The sequence below is a fragment of the Hypanus sabinus genome, chromosome 8 (genome assembly GCF_030144855.1).
Source record: "Hypanus sabinus isolate sHypSab1 chromosome 8, sHypSab1.hap1, whole genome shotgun sequence".
In the NCBI taxonomy this organism is placed as follows: Eukaryota; Metazoa; Chordata; class Chondrichthyes; order Myliobatiformes; family Dasyatidae; genus Hypanus; species Hypanus sabinus.
In genome coordinates this window covers 124,128,393-124,149,969 of record NC_082713.1, presented here as the reverse complement: position 1 = coordinate 124,149,969, position 21,577 = coordinate 124,128,393, and the positions used below count along the sequence as shown (strand labels likewise).

Below are 21,577 nucleotides of genomic sequence, written 5' to 3'. Positions count from 1 at the left end.
CTATAATTTTAGTCTGGTTCTCTTTCTCTCTCTTTTTCCCCCCAGCCCTACCTTGCTTTCTCTTTTATTTCCCATAATTCTCCACCTTCCCCCTAGTCTATTGCCTTCAGCCTATCACCTTCCAGTTCTCTACTTCATCCCTCCCTCCCACTTCTTATTCCCCCTCGACCATCCCATGTTACTTCACTCCTAATGAAGGGTTTCTGCCTGAAACGTCGTCACTACCTCCTCCCATAGATGCTGCCTTACCTGCTGAGTTCTGCCAGCATTTTGTGTTTTTTATTGTAGTACGCTGTTGTGCAGAGGGATTTGGGAGCGCATCCACACGAATCATAAAAGGTTTGTTTGCAGGGTCAACAGGTTATCAAGACGGCAAATGTTAGCCCTCATTGTAGAGGAATTGAATTTAAGAGCAGGGAGGTAATGCTGCATCTGTACAGGGTACAGGTGAAATCACACCAAGGGTACTGCATTCAGTTCTGGTCTCTAGATGGGCTTGGAGGTGGTGCAGAGAAAGTTCACCAGGTTGATTCTAGAGATAAAAGGGTTACAAATGAGGAGAGATTCAATTGCCTGAGACTATATTCATTAAAATTCAGTGGAATGAGATGTGATCATCTAGAAGCATAAAATTATGAAAGGGATAGGCAAGATAAAGGTAGGAAAATTGTTTCTGTGCACAAGTGAAACTAGAACTAGGGGACATAGCCTCAAGATTTGGGGAACAGATTTAGGATAGAGATGAGGAGAAACTGTTTTTCCACAGAATGTCGAACCTATGGAATTCTCTGCCCAAGGAAGCAATACAGGCTACCTCATTAAATATATTTAAGGCATAATTAGGTAGATTTTTACATAGCAGGGGTTATTAAGGTCTATGAGGAAAAGGCAAGTGGGTGGAGCTGTGTCCACAGCCAGATCAGTCAGTAGTTTGAGTTTGAGAGTACCAAGGTCCCTCTGATCATCAACATTTCCCAATCTGTCACCATTTTCAAAGATATTGCTCTGGGCACCTCAGTTTTCCACATTACTTTATCTATGTTCTTAATTACACACTTAGCTTGTCTGTATCCTCTTAACACCTCTTTACGTTGCCATTTAATCACAATCCCACTTAGTCTGCATCACTAGCAAATATGGAAATATGGTCATGTTGGCCAATTTATTTCTCTCACTTACATTCTGCACCTTTGGAAAAATAAACAGTCAGGAAGACTGGATAATCTTCATTACTCTGAGCAGAATTGGCAGTTGTAGAACTTTTGGGAAAATAAAGGCTTGCAAGGCTATGTAGCAAAAGGTGGGATCTGGAACCAATCAGGTCCCTTTTAAGTAACAAGCATGGTGTGATGTGCCTAGGTCTTCTTGCACTGTTTGGAAATCTCATCTAAGACAAGGCATCTCAAAAACGGCTAAGCAACCCAGCTGACTGGAAAAACACAACTGCCAACAAGCATTATATGCTGCTCTATTTAAGTTAATTTGTTGCAATCATATGAACTAAGATATGCTTTTCAAACTAGCCAAGCATTCAATGAGATCATAATAATCATGTAAACAAGTCTGCAGCTATATTTGTGCCATGTTCCTTAGATCTCGGACTTAAGAGCTACAATTGTCATGATTGACTGCTGGTGAAAGGAGTTTCATCTTTTGCACATGCAACTATTTCCTAATCTCAATCGTGAAGTTCTGGTTCTAAGCTTGAGTATACATGCCCTAGCTGCAGACTGTCCATCCAGCCAAAACAAAAGGACAGTTCAATCTTCTCTAATTAATGTTCACCACACTCCAGGTGTGGTCTAACCATGGCTTTGTATTCTAGTCCTCCTGATTTATAGGCTAGTATACCATTGAACCTTCTCATGACACATTTTATAATCTGAATTCATGGACCATTAATGTTGTGGCTCTTCAGAGTTCTATGATTTTTCTTTAAACAATCACTATTCTGTACCCCAAAAGCTGAAAGAGTTTTTGAGTAAAACACAGCTGAAAATGGAAGCAAAGGCGAAGGTTTAAAATAGATAACCTCATAAATGCTGATGCTGAGACACGGTATTCATGAATGGAATATATTAAAGGCAGTGCATTTTACAGCTTAACACAGTCTGGCAGCATTGAAAGGGGTCAACTCAACAGTGAGTGATCTGCAGATTCTGTCAAAACAAAACCTTCAGTTGACCATAAAAGTGCTTCACAGCAATCTGAAGGTCAACCTTGAATAGCTGAGTCAACCACGGCCGAGTAAGGTGCAGTAAAACAACTAACAACAGAACTTGGTTTTTGTTCAAAATAAATAGACGGAACACTAAGTAGAGAGCTAAGTACACCAATCACAAAAAGAAAGCTAAATCAACGAGTGAAAGTAAAGGATGAAAAACAAAGTGGAGAATCTAGCTGAGAAGTATTTATTCCAACTTGATTTACTTTCTTCTGTTGGTACATTAACAACATTGTTGTTGGCACCACAGTAATATCTTCACCTGGTCTACACTCCAAAAGGAATACACAAGTGAAAAATAGTGCATCTCCCAGTATAGCTCGGCCAGTTCACCCACAGAAGCTGAGCCAAACCGATCAGTAATGCTCAAAATTTAAACCCAATTCTATTCCAAGCTTAGAACAGCGATAAGAGGTTAGATGCAGCTTATATATTCACACCTCATGACATGAAGTTAGTCACTGAAGTTTTTATTCCCTCTACCACAAGACAGTAACTCTCCACAAAACAAATAGAGGGATGAAACTTCTCCTTTGAACCTTCTAAGAGTTGCAACTGTGGAGTTTATTCAAGAATACTTTACCCAACTGACGGTTGTGGCAGTAAGTTGCAAGAAGGCGATGAGTCCATCCATCTCTCGCTGTGTAATGCCCCTCAGTGGCATCTGCCTGTACTGTATGGTGTCTGTGCTTGGGATATCTCTCCGTAAATGCTCGTGGTACAACATCAATGAATGGAAGAAATGTTCCCATGACACTGGGTTGCCTCCAACCACCTGGATATTCTCCACTGCAAGAAACAATGCACACCAATTGTCTATCAGTTAATGAAAACCACTGAAATCATCAGTACAATTTTTTTTTAATCCTCATTCCACAAGCCTTTACAAAAGCATGGATGTAATGCTGAGGCTTTCCAAAGAATTGGTCGGACTGCACTTGGAGTATTATGAACAGTTTTGGACCCCTTATCTAAGTAAGGATGTGGTGGCATTGGAGAGGGTCCAGAGGAGGGTCACAAGAATGATCCTGGGAATTAATCCTGGGTTAACATATGAGGAGCATTTTTGAAGAATGAGGGAAGAATCTCATTGAAATTTATTGAATATTGAAAGACCCAGATTGAGTGGGGGAGTGTAGGACCAGAGGGCATAACCTCAGGATAGAAGGATGCCCCTTTATAACAGAGATGAGGAAGAATTTCTTTAGCCAAAGGGTAGTAAATCTGTGGAATTCATTGTCACAGTTAGCTGGGTGAATTTAAAGCAGAGGTTGACAGTGTTAATAAGGACGCTAAAAGTTTTTGGAGAAGGCAAGAGAATGGGGTTGAGAGGAATAATAAATCAGCCATTATAGAATGGTGGGGCAGACTCAATGGGCTGATTGGCCTACATCTGCTTCTATGTTTTATAGTTGTATATCTCCTTTCTTATGATATCCATCTGTGATTTAGAGTGTTATATTTCCATAGACTTGACCTCAGTACAATTGTCATCTGTGATCCCACAAGGTGAATGTCAACAGACTCTCCAGCCGCAGTATAGTTATCACATCAATTACTGATGCTCCAGTGCAATTAAATACTTGAAACATCAAATGCATAATCATTGAATGATACAGCAGAGAGGGACCCAAATGGCTCTTTCAATGAGCTGTCTATTTTAGTAATAATTCTACAAATTACACCTCTTCAAGAACACCACCTGTTAGAAATTTCTATGGAATCTAACTGTAGTGAAACTACAATAATGTTGCACACTTGGGAATTTTGGTGCCACTGGTCAGGCAGATCTATCAGACGACTGAACGTTATTTAAATTAATAGCATAATAACTTTCTGATTCACAGAATGATAATAAACCTCCTGGTGACCCAGACAAGTTGAAAAGGAATGGGGGCCCTGGGGATAGGAAGCGGAGCACAGGAACGGGGGCTCTAGCATATGAAAGGGAATGTGGGAACCAGGATCCCAGCAGAAAGGGAGCACCATCAGGCAGAGATGCTGAACCACTGAGATTCCTGAATAGCAGATATACGGTACAATATGTTAGAACCATATTCTCTCTATCATCCTTGCCTTAATCTTCCTAACTTAAAGAATAATCACAACTTCTTCAGTCTAATCATATTACTTAAGTCTTCCACACTGGTATGACCCTGTTAAATCTTTATTTGAAGTGGTTATTTCTTTATAATTAAAGTGATTATTATTTCTTAATCAATACTCTGATATTACTGTCTTAGACCTGTAATATTAACCCGGTTTCTCTTTCCTGATCTGTAGAGTGTTCCTACAATTTTATATTTTAAGACGACCAGCAGCTGCAGTTTTAGTATTATCATCCTTCATCACCTTATCAATCTACTCCTAGACCATTTTGCTCTTGTATCCTATTTGGATTACACTGCTTTGCCTCACCACCTCTGTCAAAGTACACAATTTCATTTATCTATGTTAAGTTGCATTTGTCAAGTGCCTGACCTTTTCCTTTTCGTCCTCCTGAACTGCTCACTGTTTACTGCATTCCCAAAAAGAGCAAAGCCCTAGTCATTTTAAAAGTATCATTCATATACAAAAACATGATGGATCTAACCCCTGGGAGACACCACTTCATATTTACAAAATATAAAAACATCTTTCACCATAGCAACACACAGAGAATGGCGAAGGAACTTCTACCCTAGTCTCATGTCTACTATATCATTCTGCTTTAACTTCATGCTCTTCTATTTTAGATGTACATTATCAATTGCCCTCTGGAAATCCATAATCATTTCCTGCATCTTCAGTTAATATAGCAGAGAAATCACACTGATGATTCATTATGAGCAAACTAGCACCAGTTTGCCCTTATTAACCCATGTTTTTCCAGGTGAAAATTGATCATGCCACCAGTATGTTTTTTTTTTAAAACTAAGCACATTAGACTGATTGACCCCTACTTATCAGGTAGAAGTCAGCTGGTATAGAAGATACTATAACTAAAAGGGTGAAAACTGCACAGCACAATCTTCCAATCACCCTTAAATATGAGGAAAGAGCCAGATCACTAGAGCAGTGTAGACGTCACACTACTATTCAGATAAGTGGAAATAAACCCTGTAATCACAGATTAGAAAGCAGCACCCCAGAATCCAGGCCAAGCTCTCTTCTTGCTGCTGCCATCAGTAAGGTGGTACAAGAACCGCAAGTCCCACACAGTTATTACCCTTTAACCCTCAGGCTCTTGAACCAGTGTGGACAACTTCACTCACCTCAAAGGTGAGCAAACTTCACAAACTATGGACTCATTTTACGGACTTCTTCCATTCCCCACTCTGGCTCCCCCTTTTACCCCTTCTCTTCTGCTCACCCGCCAATCACATCCCCCTAGTGCCCCTCCACCTTCTTTTCCTCCCATGGTCCTCCCCCCTCCCCTATCAAATTCCTTCTTCTTCAATCCATTATCTTTTTCACCTATCACCTCCCAGCTTTTCACTTTATCCCCTCTCCCCCACCCATCCACCACCCCCTCACCTGGCTTCACCTATCACATGCCAGCTTGGACTCCTTCCCCTCCCCCTATCATCTTATTCTGGTTTCTTCTCCCTTCCTTTCCAGTCCTGAAGAAGGATCTTGGCCAGAACAATTCACTCTTTAATTCCTCCCTATAGATGCTACCTGACCTGTTGAGTTCCTCCAGCATTTTGTGTGTGTTACTCTGGATTTCCAGCATCAGCGGAATTTATTTTTCTCTACAATTCATGTTCCTAGTTTTTTTTATATATATGCAGTTAGTCTTCTTTTGCACATCGGTTGTTTGCAGTCCTTGTGTATAGTTTTTGATTGATTCTGTTGTATTTCTTTGTTCTATTGTGAATGCCTGCAAGAAGATGAATCTCCAGGGAGTTTATGGTGACATACATGTACTTTGATATAAATTAATTATATTGATCTTTAAGCTTTGATGACAAGTTGAAAAAAACTGATAGAAATAAAGACAAAAGCAATGTCAATATTAAACTGCCAAAGTGGAAATGTTTTCAGGTTAATGGAATAGGTTGTACAATAATGGACAGTACAACGCTTGCCCAAAAGAAGTATGCACAGAACAGCCTTAAATTTCTAACTTGCCTTTAGACCACACTGTTCCTCACTGTCAAATAATAGGAACACCTTTGATGGATTTTCTATCGATTTCCTGTCAGGTCTGCTACTTGTCTAACACTCAACAGTAACAATTTGTGCAGACAAAGCTTACCATGGCTGCTGCCATTGACTTTGAGTAGACTGAAGCAGTAGTGTGCACAATGTGGCCCATTAGCCAGTCCACGGAGCATCTTAAGGTAAGGTAGATAGAGAGATGGGGGCAGCATATCACCCATCTGCCTCACAAATTTAGACAGAACAACCTGCATGAAATGAAAAGAAACATTGAAGTACTTTGTTATTTCAAGTTTATAACTGAAGTTAAGATTTGCATTTACTTTCATGAAATGCAAGAAAATATGTCAAGTATTAATTATGTTCTTCATAATGTTGATGGGCACAATCATTACAAATTTTCAATCAGAGCAATATTAAATGAGCACAGAGAGGCTGAAAGAGAGCTGACACAACATCAATCAGTCATTGTAGAAAGGCAATTAACAAAGTAAAGCTGAACCACATTCCTCAATGAATAGAGTAGAGAGAGCAGAGCTGCTCATCATTTGATGGCTGATCTATACCTCAGCTCCATTAACTCCTTCGATCCATATTACTGAATATTTATCGCAGATCAATTGTGCAATTTGTCTGACATACCTGACGTTGTGGTGGCCTGTGGTGGGTCAAACCTGAGAAGGAACCAGTTGTGGCTGTGGCTTGCAATGGTTCAGATGGACACCAATATTCAAGGGCGAGTTCAAGTTGGAAAGGGTCTTTCAGGTACAACTCCCCAATCTATCAAAAGGAGAATGAACATCTCTGGAATAATTCATTTCTTGAACCATACAAGTATCAACTTGGGCATGAATACTTCAAGTGTAGGCACTTAAAATGGACAGCATCAACTTCACTGGCATTGCTTCACAATTGGCAAAGTTAAAAATTTGGTGTATTTGACTGTACAATTTAAAGAATCCAGCATTCAGCCTGCAGTAACCTATTTCTGCCACTGTGTGTCCTCAGCAGTCCACTTCAACCCATGTTGACTGCCAGAACAAGACTAAGTTACCCTTTGTCTATTCTACCTACCTTCCTTCACAGCGTAGGGGTCTTCTGCAATTTTTAACACTGGCAGCCAGCATCACATTTTTCTTCCTTAGTTCAACTTTCAGCTGCTGGAGAATACATTCCCTCTGATGAGAACCTGGTCCATTCTTCCATCTTTAGAAATGCTCACTCACCCTCCAAAGCAACTGCAGATCAGGCACCTGAACTTTAATTTGTCCCATCAAGTCAGTGCCACGTCTAATGAGCATTTCCCTCAGTCCCGTTTCCTCCACCGTAACCTGTAAATCCTCAGCCTCGTACATTGTTCCAATAAAATTCACTGTGAGCACAAGCAACCCTTATAATGTGGAACAATTAATGTGGAATAAGGGTACAGCACAGAATAGGCCCTTCAGCCCAAAATGATGTGCTAACCTTTTAACCTACTCCAAGATCAATCTAAATGCTCCCTCCTGCAGAGTTTTCCATTTTTCATTCATCCATGCATCAATCTAAGTCCCTTAAATGTCCCTAATGTATCTGCCTCAACCACCAGCTCCTGCAGTGTTCCAAGCACTTTATCACTCTCTTTGTAAAAAAACACAACCTCTGTAATCACGCCCAATTACCTAAAAATGACGTCCTCTTATACTAGCCACTGCTGCCAGGGGAACAGATGTCAGCTGCCCACTCTAGGCCTCTTATCATAGTATACACCTCTATCAAGCCACTTCTCATCTTCCCTTGCTCCACAGAGAAAAGCCACAGCTTCTTTTGAGAAAGCTTATCATATTCTCCCAGCCTCCACGTTGGCATTCAATAGATTCAGATAACAAGTATATCCACAATTCTTTCCAAATTACCTCAATGATTTTAAGTAACCAATTTACAGCAAAGTAAATCATGAAATGGTCATAAGAAGGATAAAGATTAAGAATACTGATTTAAGTTAGCGGGTGAAAATCTGGCACTGAGGTTTACGCTGGAAATGTATGAAATTCTCCATTTAACTTTGAATTGTTTTTAAAAAGCATTATATAAATGATGAGAGATTGTAGAGCTTTGAAGTGTAGAGGCATCTGGAGATATCGGGATGTCTCAGTGCACATGGCTGGAAAGCAGCTACCAAAGATAATGAAAGTTCAAAGTACACTTCTTATCAAAGTATGCATACATTATACAACCTTGAGATTCATCTTCTTGCAGGTAGCTACAAAACAAACAAATCCAAATAGAACCCATTAAAAAAGACCCAATATGCAGAAAAAAAAACAAATTGTGCGAACAGTGGAAGTAAATAAACTTTCAGAGTAGGGGAAAGCTGTTTTATCAATTTTATCATTTATTGTGAGGGGGATTTTAGATTAATACAGAGATTATGCTTCACTCATGCTGCGATTTACTGGCCACATCTGGAGTACCATATACATTATTTGTCCCCAATGGAAGGATGGATTTTTTTTGGTGCTTTTTTTTTGATGAGATGTGGCTTGATAGAGGTGTATACTATGATAAGAGGCCTAGAGTGGACAGCTGACATCTGTTCCCCTGGCATGGGGGTCGGCAACCCGCGGCTCCGGAGCCACATGTGGCTCTTTTACGTCTGTGCTGCGACTCCCTGTTGCTTTGGGAAATAATTGGTTGTGGCGACACTTTTCCTGGCACATCCGAACCGACTCACAATTAGATAGCCTACGGGGGTTTGCGAGCACAGAGCTTTGGAGCCTCTGCGCCATGGGGGGCAGGTTGAGGGAGGCTTAAAAGTGAGGCTGAAGATTTCGAATAAAGTTTTTTCCTTCGACTGCAGTTACCGACTCCGTGTCGTAATTTTAGCGCTGCGTGTAGCACACCGCTACATGGTCAGTATTTAATTAAAATGTATTTTATGTTAGTTTGTTAGTTTTTGAAATGTAAATCTAAATTTGAAGATTACGGTGATCTTGTACAATCTAAATAAGACGTTGTGGCGACCCATTTCCTGACACATCCGAACCGGCTCACAATTAGCCAGCATTCAGGCTAAGGGAGATAGCCTACGGGGGTTTGTGAGTACGTGTCTTTTGCAGCATCCGCGCCCATGGGGGGCGGGTTGAGGGAGGCTTAAAAGCAAGGCTGTTTAGTTCGAATAAAGCTATCTTTGACTGCAGTTTACTGACTGCGTGTAGCACACCGCTACAACGTGTTTTTATCGCTGGCTGTCCAGAGGGGAGGTGCTGAAACGCTTTGTCGCGTGTCTGGAAGAAGTGAAAACTTTCCTGGGCAGCAAAGGGCTCAACTTTCCTGAGCTGGAACAGCCAGAGTGGCTGGAAAAGCTACACTTCATGGTAGACATGACAGCGCACCTGAAAACGCTGAACACAGCTCTTCAACGGGGTAAGGACGTACAGCCCTGCACATGTTGGAGGATGTTTTGGCATTCGAGCGCAAGTTGACATTGCTTGCCAGAGATTTACAGAAAGGCACATTGTCTCACTTCCCCAATTTGAGAGAGTTCAAACAAGGTCACGACATGATAAATTCGGAGTATTTACATTCTGCAATCATCGCAATGCAAACATCGTTTGGGAAACGCTTCTGTGAGTTCAGAGAGGAAAAAAACACATTATCCTTCCCGGTCACTCCCCTAAGCATCGATCCATCCCTACTGAATACGACTGCTTTGTCAGGTGTGAGTCAACCTGAACAAGTATGATAAATATTTTAATTGCCTATTATTTTACGTATATTCATATGTTTTCATTGTTCAGTGAAATAGTCCTTTTATTTTTCAGGTTGACAGCTGGCTGACGTTATTTTTGGTTTGCTGCTGGCGGCAAATTTAAGTTTGGCGTTTTTCATAAATACAAGAAGGACTCAAATAGACGTTGAGTATTTTACTTAAAAGTAACCTTCAACCCAATGTCTTTTTTTTGGAGTTCAAAATGTTTTTGTTGCATGCAGAAATGTAATTTCGTTTTCTCTGCAGGAGTTCATCAATTTCATAAATGCAACACATTATAGTTTGTTTATACATAGCATAAAGGCAAAACAAAACGTTGTATGCAGTGTTATTTCAGTTTAAATGTCAAACGGGTTTTGCGGCTCCCAGTGTTTTCTTTTCTGTGGGAAACGGGTCCAAGTGGCTCTTTCAGTGGTAAAGGTTGCTGACCCCTGCCCTGGCAGCAGTGGCTAATATAAGAGGACGTCATTTTTAGGTGATTGGGGGTGATTTCAGAGGTTGTGTTTTTTTACAAAGAGAGTGGTAAGGATGGATGTTAATGCTTTATAAGCAGTTCAGAATCTAAATAATCTAATACACGCAATGGACAAGTTGCCCTTTGAGGAAAGGTTGGTCAGCATTCACTGGAATGTTTAGAAACAAGGGGTTGCCCATTTTCAACACTGATATGACATCTTCTCTCTCAGAGGGTTGTCATTCACTGTAACTCTTCCCCTCAAAAGTGTCTTGGGAATCTAAGGTGGTTAGAGTCAGGCCAATCACTATCTTTTTGGGTAACAGAGTGGCCCATTCTTATATTTTCAGTTATTGTATGCTGGACAGACTGAGACCTTCCATTGGTCAGGGTCAACAATGGGTGCCGTGATATGGAGAGTAAGCTGTTGCCTATGCAGCACTCTCCACGCAGCTGATGGATCCAAAACAACAACAGAGACCAATACAGTTTTGCACCAATAGCCTCCTGTAGGCTTTTGTTAACTTACAGAGCATCCTTTCCCAATACAGCTTCCCTCTCCTTTGACCCTGTCACAAATCATCCCTGGTATTCTCTCCTCTCTCCTAACTTCACTCATCTCCACTGTCTGTTATTCTCCATTGTTTTGTAATTGTGTGTGAACGACTGACTTAGTTTCTTTGTCCACAAAATGCTGTTCAACCTGCTAAAATATTTTCATAATTTTCTGTTTTTGCTTCAGGTTTCTTGCATTCAAAATACTTTGCTTTGGTATTTCGGCTCAGATATAGTCCATGGTGCACACCCTTGTTGTAACGTGTGGTTATTTGAGTTACTGTCACATTCCTGTCAGCTTAAATCAGTCTGGCTATTCTCCTCTGACCTCTCTCATTAACAAGGCATTTTTGCTCACAGAACTAATGCTTACTGGATTTTGTTTTTGTTTCTTTGCACCACTCTGTGTAAACCCTTGAGACTGCTGTGTGTAAAAATCCCAGGAGGCCAGCAGTTTCTAAGATACTCAAACCACTTCATATGGCACTGACAACTGAACCTCTTGGCCATGTATGCTTGTTTTTATGCATTGAGTTGCTTGCTGCCTTATGATTGGCTGGTTAGACATTTGCATTAGCAATCATGTGTATATGTGTACCTAATAAGGTGGCCACTGAGTTTATATCCATGAAGACATCAAATTATGAACTGCAAGCCGAGGACATTCTTCTTTGGAAATTTAAATTATGCCTCTTTTTCGTTCACCAATCCTTTCCCTCGACATACTGCAGGAGCATTCAAATTATATTGACAATCCTTCACGTCATACATAAAAATGTAACATAAATGCAAGCTGATGTTGTTGAACTGCACATTTTAAACACCAAGGGAACAGAGAGGAGATTCATCTCACCAGTAGCATCAGGTGCTCGAGGTCACGCCGCAGGGTGGAAGGTGGCTCGGTGCCCATCTGCAGGCTCATGTGGATGATTCGGGCATCCTCGTCTGCACGGTTCCGCAGCTGTTTAACCTGTGGGACAGGAGGGAAGATCACAAAGATGACACCTTACTCATGACACCTCCTTTTAGGCCATTTTCAGCCATACTAAACTGATGGAACAGTGGTTCATCCATCAAGTCTTCAGTACTCTCAGAAAGGGACTAAAGAAAACTGAACAGATAGGAAAGGGAAACCTACAGAAAGCTTTTAAGACTGAGATGGGAACTTCAAAATCAGAGGTAATGTAGCTCAGCAAAGATAGTAGAGACAAGCGAGAACATCCATCCAAGATATTAGGAGTTAGGCAAAACATCCACAGTCTAACAACTAGCCTATCCCTACCATTCAGAGTTTTGAGTTCACTTTCCTTGGTTCTTCTTGTACTATTAAATTTGATTAATGCAATACCCCTACATTACAGTGCACTAGTTCTATAAGCACACTGTCAAGCGACTTCAACCAATATACGAAGGGGAAATGAATATTTATCATTATTATTATTAGAACCACGAGGGTAAAGGTAGGACTTTTTATGTATCGTAGACTATGAGTGTGTAACCCCCTGGGTCACCTCAGGCTCGCTCAGCTCGTTCTCGTCTAGGGGGAGCAGCCTTCGGCCCTGCCAAACTGGGTAATCAGCTGGTGTGGATGCTGTGTGATATCCCCGCCCAAAAACAGTACACCATAAGCAATTAAATTCGTACAATTTATAAAGGTTACTATAACTAAGTGATTAATAACGATACAGTATATATGAAGAGAAAAACTAAAGAAAAGGCGTCAAACTTATCAAAGTCCAAACCACTTCGTGCACAACCGTTGGAGCTCAATTATTGAAGTCTTCTGGCCACCATTCGATCCCCTCCGAACTCCTCGACTCGCAGCTCAGGACCCTCCAAGTGGTCAACCAAGCACATCTAGTTTCATCCCCCCCTCCTCGGAGTACTTCCTGGCCTCGGAGTACTTCCTCGCCCAGCTTACAGCATTGCATTCTCTCTCTCAAACCCCTTTAGCCGATCTGCCCAAAAGCCCGTCAACAAAAACTTACAGACTCATAAGAAAGAACATTAATCCCCATTTGGTTACAAAGGAATACAATTCTCGTTATCAGTAAATTTTAACCCAAACAAGCTTCCAGCACTCTCTTACAACAAAGGAGCATTCCTGCTTTTAACAAAACAAAGAAGCCCTTTTGATTACATACACAGTAACAAAGAAAAAAGAAGAAACCCCCTTTACACTCTCCCCCCACCAAATAAAAGTCATGTGCTCATGACTATTAAATAACTCGCCACCTTTCCTGCCAACACACCGTAACCCAAGCACAAACAGTGACATCTTCCCACACAGTAAACCTCTCGCCCTGTTCCTCAGGCGCTACTTAGGCCAACCATCTGGGAGTTCCCTAACCCTTCTGAGACCTCCGTACCCCCTCACCTAAAGCCTTCAGGCTCGGACACAACTGTGGATACCTTGGGCCCACTACCAACTCCTCTCTCAACCTCTCACTCATGCCCCACACTGCACACAGCTAACCCTTCCCGCTACACCTGACTCAATGGGAGAAGGGCCAAAGGTCTCTTCCTCAATCGAGGGAAAGTCAGCAAAAGGCCGCATGTACCACACATCCAGCACATTATCCATCGAATCTGTATTCTTCCTCATTTCTGCGGTCGGTAGTTGCTGTTTGATCTTCTCCAAACGGAAACACGTGCCCTGCACTGCTCCTGCAGTCTCTTCAGCCTCCTGTTCAGTATTCACTGCACTTCTCTCCAGCTTTTTCTTCCTCATGACTTCTTCCAGATCAACTTTCAGGTTTTGCACTTCATTTGAACTGTCAATGGTCATCTTCAGGTTCCCTTCAAGCTTCCGCTTCTCTCTTCTGAGATCCGTCTGTAATTTCTTCACCTCCGCAAACTCCCCTCTCCAGGTTCTCAGTTTGCTATTGCCCTCAGTCAAACAACTTTCTTCATTCTCTCCAACTTGTAAGTCTTCCGAATGGTTCCAGATCACTTTTTCCAGTCTCTCCGTCTTCATTTCAAACTTGATTCCGTAGAGACAGTCACTCACGAGCTGCGATCTTCGCCAGCCCTGGCACGTGTCCAGAAAACACTTTAACTCTGTAATTCTCAGCCGCTCCTGCAACGACCTCACTTCATATTCTCCTGAGGCAAGTCCAAATACCAAGAGATCATCCACATACACCAAAACTCCAAACGCCTCCACATCCCCTATGGTCTTCCACCTGCCCCGCAGGAAGGTTGCAAGGGCTCCAGATATGCCCTGTGGCATCTTTTCGGACCCGAAGACTCCTAGGGAATTTATAACGGCCGTCTTCTCCTTGTCAGCCCCACTCATCAGGATCTGGCAACATCCACTCCTCAGATCCAGCACCTTAAACCACATCGCACCACTCAGATAGGCCATCGCCTCTTCGGCCCTCAGGGCCATATTCTGGTCACTGACAGTGTGCCTCTTCAGCGCAATATAATCCACACACACGCTGCCTACGTCTTCCACGGCTGTAGGGGCCAGTCGCCGCAACCTCTCTCTCTTCGAGGTGTCTTCAGCAGTCAACTCCCCTCCCTCATGGTATTTCGCAGCGTCCACTAAGAGGGTCTCACCCTCAGATACTTCCCCCAGGCCGTACCACCACTGGCTCTTATGTGAATTCGGTATCGGCCCAATGCTGCTACACACGTCCGCACAAGCAGCTCGAAACTCTGGGTGCATCGACAATGCCTCCAAACAGCACTCACCCGCCTCCTCCGGGCAGGCCCCCAAGCGCACCAGCAGGATATTGGTACTCTCTAGAACAGAAACGCTGCCCGTCTCAACAGTGTCCGGACACATCAGCATTAACGATTCATGAACCCCAGTCACCTCCACTTTTGCCTCTAAGAACTCCATTTTCACTGACCAACAACCGTCATCTGGATAATCAACGGCACTGGTACCCCAAATCTCCAGTGCCCTCAATGTCATCAAGGGTAAGTGCTTTCAATAACGGTTATAAAACAAACTGTACAGCAACTTAACTGATGCCCCGGTGCCGAGGATGGCTTTAACTTGACTTCCATCCATCCGTAACAACACCTGTGCGCGTGGCCCCTCTAAGCCTTCAGGAATAGAGTCTGTTCCTTTCGGGAGTTCCTTGGTACTTTGCTGGGAACGTGCTCCCCCAGAGACCCCAAGCCGTTCCCCCACTTGGCCTCCTCTAAGTTTCCCGACACCTCTCGAATCAACGGAACAACTGATCCCCTTGACAGATCCTCTTGGCACCACAAGCAATTTATTTGCCCCCCCTAGGCAAAAGGGATACCCTAAAAATTTTCCACCAATCTCCTGCCACAGATATGATAAGCCCCAGCTGCGGCATTTGACTTCCAGTCAAACCACACGCATTTTCCCACACGTTCCCAGAACTAGCAGCAGTCACTTCAAGGTAATTGCGCCCGACAATTCTAACAAAGTCACCAGCCCGCCTACTCAAACTTTCAACCCGTCCCTGACGCTTTTCCTCAGCCAAGCACTGCCACTCACCCAACAACTGAGGGGTCCGCTCCGCCCACGCCTCCGCCCCTTTAGGGCTGGACATTATTCCAACAACCGGGCGGAGCTCACCACTGCTGAAACATCCCAACCTGTCACTCCTCACTCTCCAAACAGTACGGACAACCCATGGTCCCACCACCATTTCGTCAGCACTAGTCAGAACTCGAACAATGACCTCCAGGCTACCAACAGCAGCCAGCCCACCCAACACACACGCAGTGATAACCAGCAATCGCACACCCACAAAGGCACACCAGCTCTTCGCCGCAGACACAATTTAAAGAGGGTGATCACACAGCTTCCACAGAAATCAATCCCGGACGAGCACCTCTCAATGTAACCCCCTGGGTCACCTCAGGCTCGCTCAGCTCGTTCTCGTCTAGGGGGAGCAGCCTTCGGCCCCGCCAAACTGCGTAATCAGCTGGTGTGGATGCTGTGTGATGTCCCCGCCTCACCCAAAGACAGACAGTACACCATAAGCAATTAAATTAGTACAATTTATAAAGGTTACTATAACTAAGTGATTAATAACGATACAGTATATATGAAGAGAAAAACTAAAGAAAAGGCGTCAAACTTATCAAAGTCCAAACCACTTCGTGCACAACCGTTGGAGCTCAATTATTGAAGTCTTCTGGCCACCATTCGATCCCCTCCGAACTCCTCGGCTCGCAGCTCAGGACCCTCCGAGTGGTCAACCAAGCACATCTAGCTTCATCCCCCCTCCTCGGAGTACCTTCTGGCCTCGGACCCCCGCTTGGGGTCCGTTCCTCGCCCAGCTTACAGCATTGTGTCCTCTCTCTCAAACCCCTCGCGCGATCTATTCAAAAGCCCGTCAACAAAAGCTTACAGACTCAGAAGAAAGAACATTAATCCCCATTTGGTTTACAAAGGAATACAATTTTCGTTATCAGTAAATTTTATCCCAAACAAGCTTCCAGCACTCTCTCGCAACAAAGGAGCAATCCTGCTTTTAACAAAACAAAGAAGCCCTTTTGATTATATACACAGTAACAAAGAAAAAAGAAGAAACTCCCTTTACAAGTGTCTGCCAGTTGGCCAAAGTGAGCTCACCAGTGCAATGGATTTGATGGGGTCATGCAGACCCAGCACCAATAGCTCAAGTTGACTGAGCGAATTGTTTAACATGCCTCATGGTTAAAATGACGGGACATTTGAAAGTACTTGGGAAAACGCAAAGGTAATTCTGAGGTGCAACTGATGTTGGCAACAATGCCAGAGGACAAGAACCTTCTCTGCTGAAGTATCTCTGATCTATGAATAGGAGCTGCAAATGTAGCTGGGTGCCAGGTTACATTCTTAGCAAGTAAAGTGATGAGTTGATGTAATTTTGCTCATTCTCGCTTTTTGTTGCACGAGACTTTTCTCCGAAGTCTGTAACCAGGAAGATAAAAGTAAACATCTTGCATAATTATGATCCACAATTTAAATGGCAGTTATTCTTAACCTCCTTCTAACATGTTATGTGGATTGACAAATGCAAAATAGCTGCTAAGAAAAACAACTGGTTTCCAGATAATGGAATTCATGCGCTCCAACAGTTTTTGAAGCTTCATTAAGTGTACACATCTAAATCCATTCCAAGAACTTCCATTCTCCTCAAAAACACCTCCCCACTGTGTTTAATTAAAATGATGAACATGCTGGTTAATTTGTTATAACATTAGATGTCATCATGACATGCTTCATTCATGAAACCTATTTTGTCTACTCTTTTTATTTCCTAACAGATATTTCCAACTAAAAAGCCTTTTAAGCATGAACAAAAAGAGTACCTCAAAATCAATTAAATGCCATGGTGAAGTAAAACATCGTGGACATGTCTCTGGGCCAAACAGCAGCATTGATAAAAGGGCCCACATTCACAAACGTTAGTGAATGAGTCATCAGTAATCACTGTGAATGACTGCACGTGGCTGTGCATTGTACCTATGTCATTTTTATGAGGGGTTTACTTATGGTTTAAGATCAACCAGCAAAATGTTGATTCATTTTACCTTGCTGTTCATTTAACCGCTCAGAATGGAAACACAAGTAAAGGATTTGTGGGTTGGTTTATTCCCACTAATTAACACAGTTTGGAATGCCAGCGCTCAGCAGACAGCACCATCAAAATTTTACCACTTCCCATGACACCTCTAGGAAAACAAGACTGAAATTAAAGAACAGTTTTACTCATAATGACATTAGCACAGAAGTTTATCATATGGGTACTCGGGACATCAACAGCTTAGCTATGCCAGTGCAATCAGAGATCTCTTCATCCAAGTGATAAATTGCACAGACAGGGTGGCCTGTCCCTGGCATTTTGCCACAAGCTTCAAGGTAATAAAAAATTCTTCAAAGTAACGACCAAGATGCAAGATGAAGGAGATAATAATGTTGTCAGATAAGGAAGTAATATCAGTAAGTTTGTGTCCACATTGTGTTTCTGTGTAAGTTCATGTAAAAGGAGTCGGAAAGTATACATAACTTACTTGGGCTTAGACATATGCAACCACAGCTTTCTAAAGTATGAATGACTAATTTGTCCTTTGCAGTGAACAGCACAAACAGGGATGCAAATTCAGAATCACAACGTTTGTTTGTCCATTGCCTCTCCAACTCACCTTCATTGGCATGAGTGTCAAAAAGTCTGCAACGAGGTTGTGAATCCTGCGGATATAGAACTCATCCAGGTACAAGCCCTCAGCTCCCACCACAGCTTCCGTGAGGAAAAGGAAGGCATTCTGTCCTATTGCCATGTTAGCAATCAACTCATCTGCCTCTGTGAATTCAGTCAAAGCTGGGGATTAAAACAAAACAGGCACATTAAGACCAGTGCTCATAGAAATCTGCATCCCATACACTCAATTTTATAACTGATATGGCATGATTATTACCGAAAAGGCTCTAATTCCATGTTCTCTTGAGTATACACTGTTCATACACTGTCAAGTGCTTAAAGACATCACAAATGTTGTGAACTTTTAAAGCAACTTATTATTATGGCTTTGTTATACCTTTAATTAGTTTTACAATGTATGTGGAGGGAGATTAAATTATTGATGTCATTGGTTTAAAGAATGAACCACATTCCTTGTTAGCTAGTGATACAGAGCAGCATGATAAAATACAAAATCTCCTTCACCAAGTTCATGGAACCTGAATAACCAATACCAGCCCCACCACCAAAATGCTGAAACCCATCTTCAGATAAGCAGTGTGGCCAAACTTGAGGAAAGGTAACCCAAGAGAAGTGGCTGCACACCTCAGACATTCCAAGAAGGTCACTGCAAAGCAAATGGCTCAGGTCATGCCATCCCTTCACAGCTAGGCAGATGCTCTGGGCTGCAAAGAGTAAGAAAAACATAAAGAGAATAATACCAAATAGACTGCAAACCGTTTAATTTTTTTTTGGCAGTAATAGATCAAGCTTTGCCCTACTGACAGACTGAGCAGTGAAGGAGCAGCAACGATTAGTTATAAAGTTTCAGCTAAGACAAAGTACATTTCCTCCTCCTGACAGCATGCAAAAGGGAGGCAGGGAAGCCATTTTGAGAAGAACCGTCTTGAGGTCAAAGTGGAGCTTTGGTGAATTGGCATGGTAAGATTAATAAACATCGTGAGGCTCACAATCTGTAGTGTGTTTATTTTAATGCAAAGAGTACAACAGGTAAAGCAGATAAGCTAACAGTCCAAATTAGTACATGGAACTACATTACTGCAGCCATTAGAGAGACCTGAGTCGAAAGAGGGGCAGGACTGGCAGTTCCACATTCTAGGTTAAAGATAAATTTCAGATGTGCAGTGATGGATGTTAAAAAAAAGTGGGGGGAGATGTATTACCCATCAAAAATATTAGACATCCCAGGAGAACTCCTCCAAACAGACCATATGGGTAGAACTCAGGAATAAGAATGGTGCAGTGACTATGCTGGGACTAAATTGTATGGCTGCCAATTGCTAGTTAAAGGAACAAATATGCAGGCAGATTACAGAAAGATGTAAATATAATGAAGTAGGTTGTAGTAGGTGATTTTTAACTTCCCCAGTGTTTAGTGGGTTTAGCTGGGGCAGAATTTATCAGGTCCATCCAAAAAAATTCTTGAAACGAGGCATTGATCGTGTGGATAATCAGAGGCTTTTTCCCAGAGCTGAAATGGCTAGCACCAGAAAAAACAGTTTTAAGGTGCTTGGAAGAAGGTACAGAGGGGATGTCAGGGGTAAGTTTTTTTTTATACGCAGAGTGGCGAGTGCGTGGAATGGGCTGCTGGCAACGGTGATGGAGGTGGATACGATAGGGTCTTTTAAGAGATTCCTGGATAGGTGGAAAAGGAGCTTAGAAAAATAGGCTATGGGTAACCCTGAGAAATTACCCTATGGGTAATTGGCTGGACTGTAACATGGCAGAAGTTATCCTATGGGTAATTTCTCAGGTAAGGACATGTTTGGCACAGCTTTGTGGGCCAAAGGGCCTGTATTGTGCTGTAGGTTTTCTATGTTTCTAAACAGTATGAAAATAGCTCAGCTGGGGAAGAGCCCATACCAGACATTGTACAAGGTAATCAGAGTTTCACTGAGGGAGAATTTTAGGATCACTATCCCTAAGTTTCAAGATCGCCAAGGATAAGGATGTTGGTCCTCAGGTAAAGGTGTTAATTTGGGTGAGGAAGGTACTGCAACAGGAGATTGGAAGTGGCTGCTTGGAACTAAATCAACATCTGCCATGTTACAGTCCAGCCAATTAGATGTCTGAAACCTTGGATGGAAAGAGATATGATAAGTTTAATCAAAGGGAAAAAAGAAGTCTATGTGACATTTAGGAAGATGAAATCAGACAGGCCCTCGAGGAAAATAAAATAAACAAAAGAACTTAAGCAAGGAGATAGGAGAGCTGAATAGGGCTGTGATATTTCCCTGGTAAATAGGAATAAAGAGAATCCTTTAAGTTTACTCTATATCTATGTTAAGAGCTGAGGTAGCAAAGCAAAGGCCAAGGACAAAGGAGGGAATTTATGCATGGAATTAGAGGAAGTGGAAAAGGTGCTACATCATCATGAAGTAGGACATGGATGAATGTGAGATATGGTGATATTCAAAGAAAAGTTGATATTAAATTGGTACCGGGCCTCTTGAAAAACTTTATGGGTGGTTGTCCCAGAGGCCTGATGAAATCTATCCATGGATACTGAGGGAGATCTTTGAAAATTTGAGCTATAACCAAGGTCCCACCACTGTTGTTCCTTTGCGAAAGAAAGGATGTCAAGAAATTAATGGGGAGAGAGCACTACACTAGTAGTAGGGCAATTATTGGAGATTAGGGACAGGATTTACTTATATTTGGAAAAGCATGGACTTAATCAAAGTTGGGGGGGGTAGGGTCTTCCCAGCACAAGCGATGTTGACTTTACCGATTAAGTTTTTGAACAACTGATGAAGTTGATTAATCACTGAATAATGTCTACATGGATACTATAAAATAATATCCCTCATGGTACTTTGGTCCAGAAGATTAAGTCACAGGATGTCTAAATGCTTTACAGCATCAGCTATAAAATCAGTGTTTAATTCTTGTTGCTGTCTGTAAGGAATTTGTACATTCTCCCCTTGACTGTGTGGGTTTCCTCTGGGTGCTTCAATTTTCCCACAGTTCCCAGATGTACCAGTTACTAGGTTAATTTGGTCATTGTAAACTGTCCTGTGATTAGGCTAGGGTTAAATAGGTGGGTTGCTGAGCAACACAGCTCCTTGTTCCAGAAAGGCCTATTTTGTACTGTATCCCTAAAATAAAATAAATAATAAAATGAAAAGGGAAATGGCAGGGCCCTTAAAAACAGTGATGGACTGAGAGATCTTGAGTTGCAGGTCCACAACTACCTGAAAGTGAAACACATGTAGACAGGCAGTAAAGGCAGCTTACAGCATGGTCAGGGCAATAGGTGTAAAAGCTGG

The 21,577-nt window shown here is 42.3% G+C and overlaps 1 protein-coding gene across 3 annotated transcripts in view; it reads right to left on the bottom strand.

The window, feature by feature from the left end:
- The window catches only part of nup205 (nucleoporin 205), a 128,903-nt gene that overhangs the window by 73,950 nt on the left and 33,376 nt on the right, over nt 1–21,577 (bottom strand). For 2 of the 3 annotated variants that reach the window (XM_059977747.1, XM_059977748.1), the window contains exons 8-12: nt 18,253–18,428; nt 11,981–12,097; nt 7,010–7,147; nt 6,465–6,615; nt 2,808–3,013 (exon numbers count right to left, since the gene is read on the bottom strand). In XM_059977747.1, the coding sequence (XP_059833730.1) occupies nt 2,808–3,013; nt 6,465–6,615; nt 7,010–7,147; nt 11,981–12,097; nt 18,253–18,428 (788 nt within the window). Of the gene's footprint in view, nt 1–2,807; nt 3,014–6,464; nt 6,616–7,009; nt 7,148–11,980; nt 12,098–18,252; nt 18,429–18,893; nt 18,960–21,577 lie in introns of those variants that run through there. The other variant, XM_059977749.1, reaches the window with a different exon arrangement.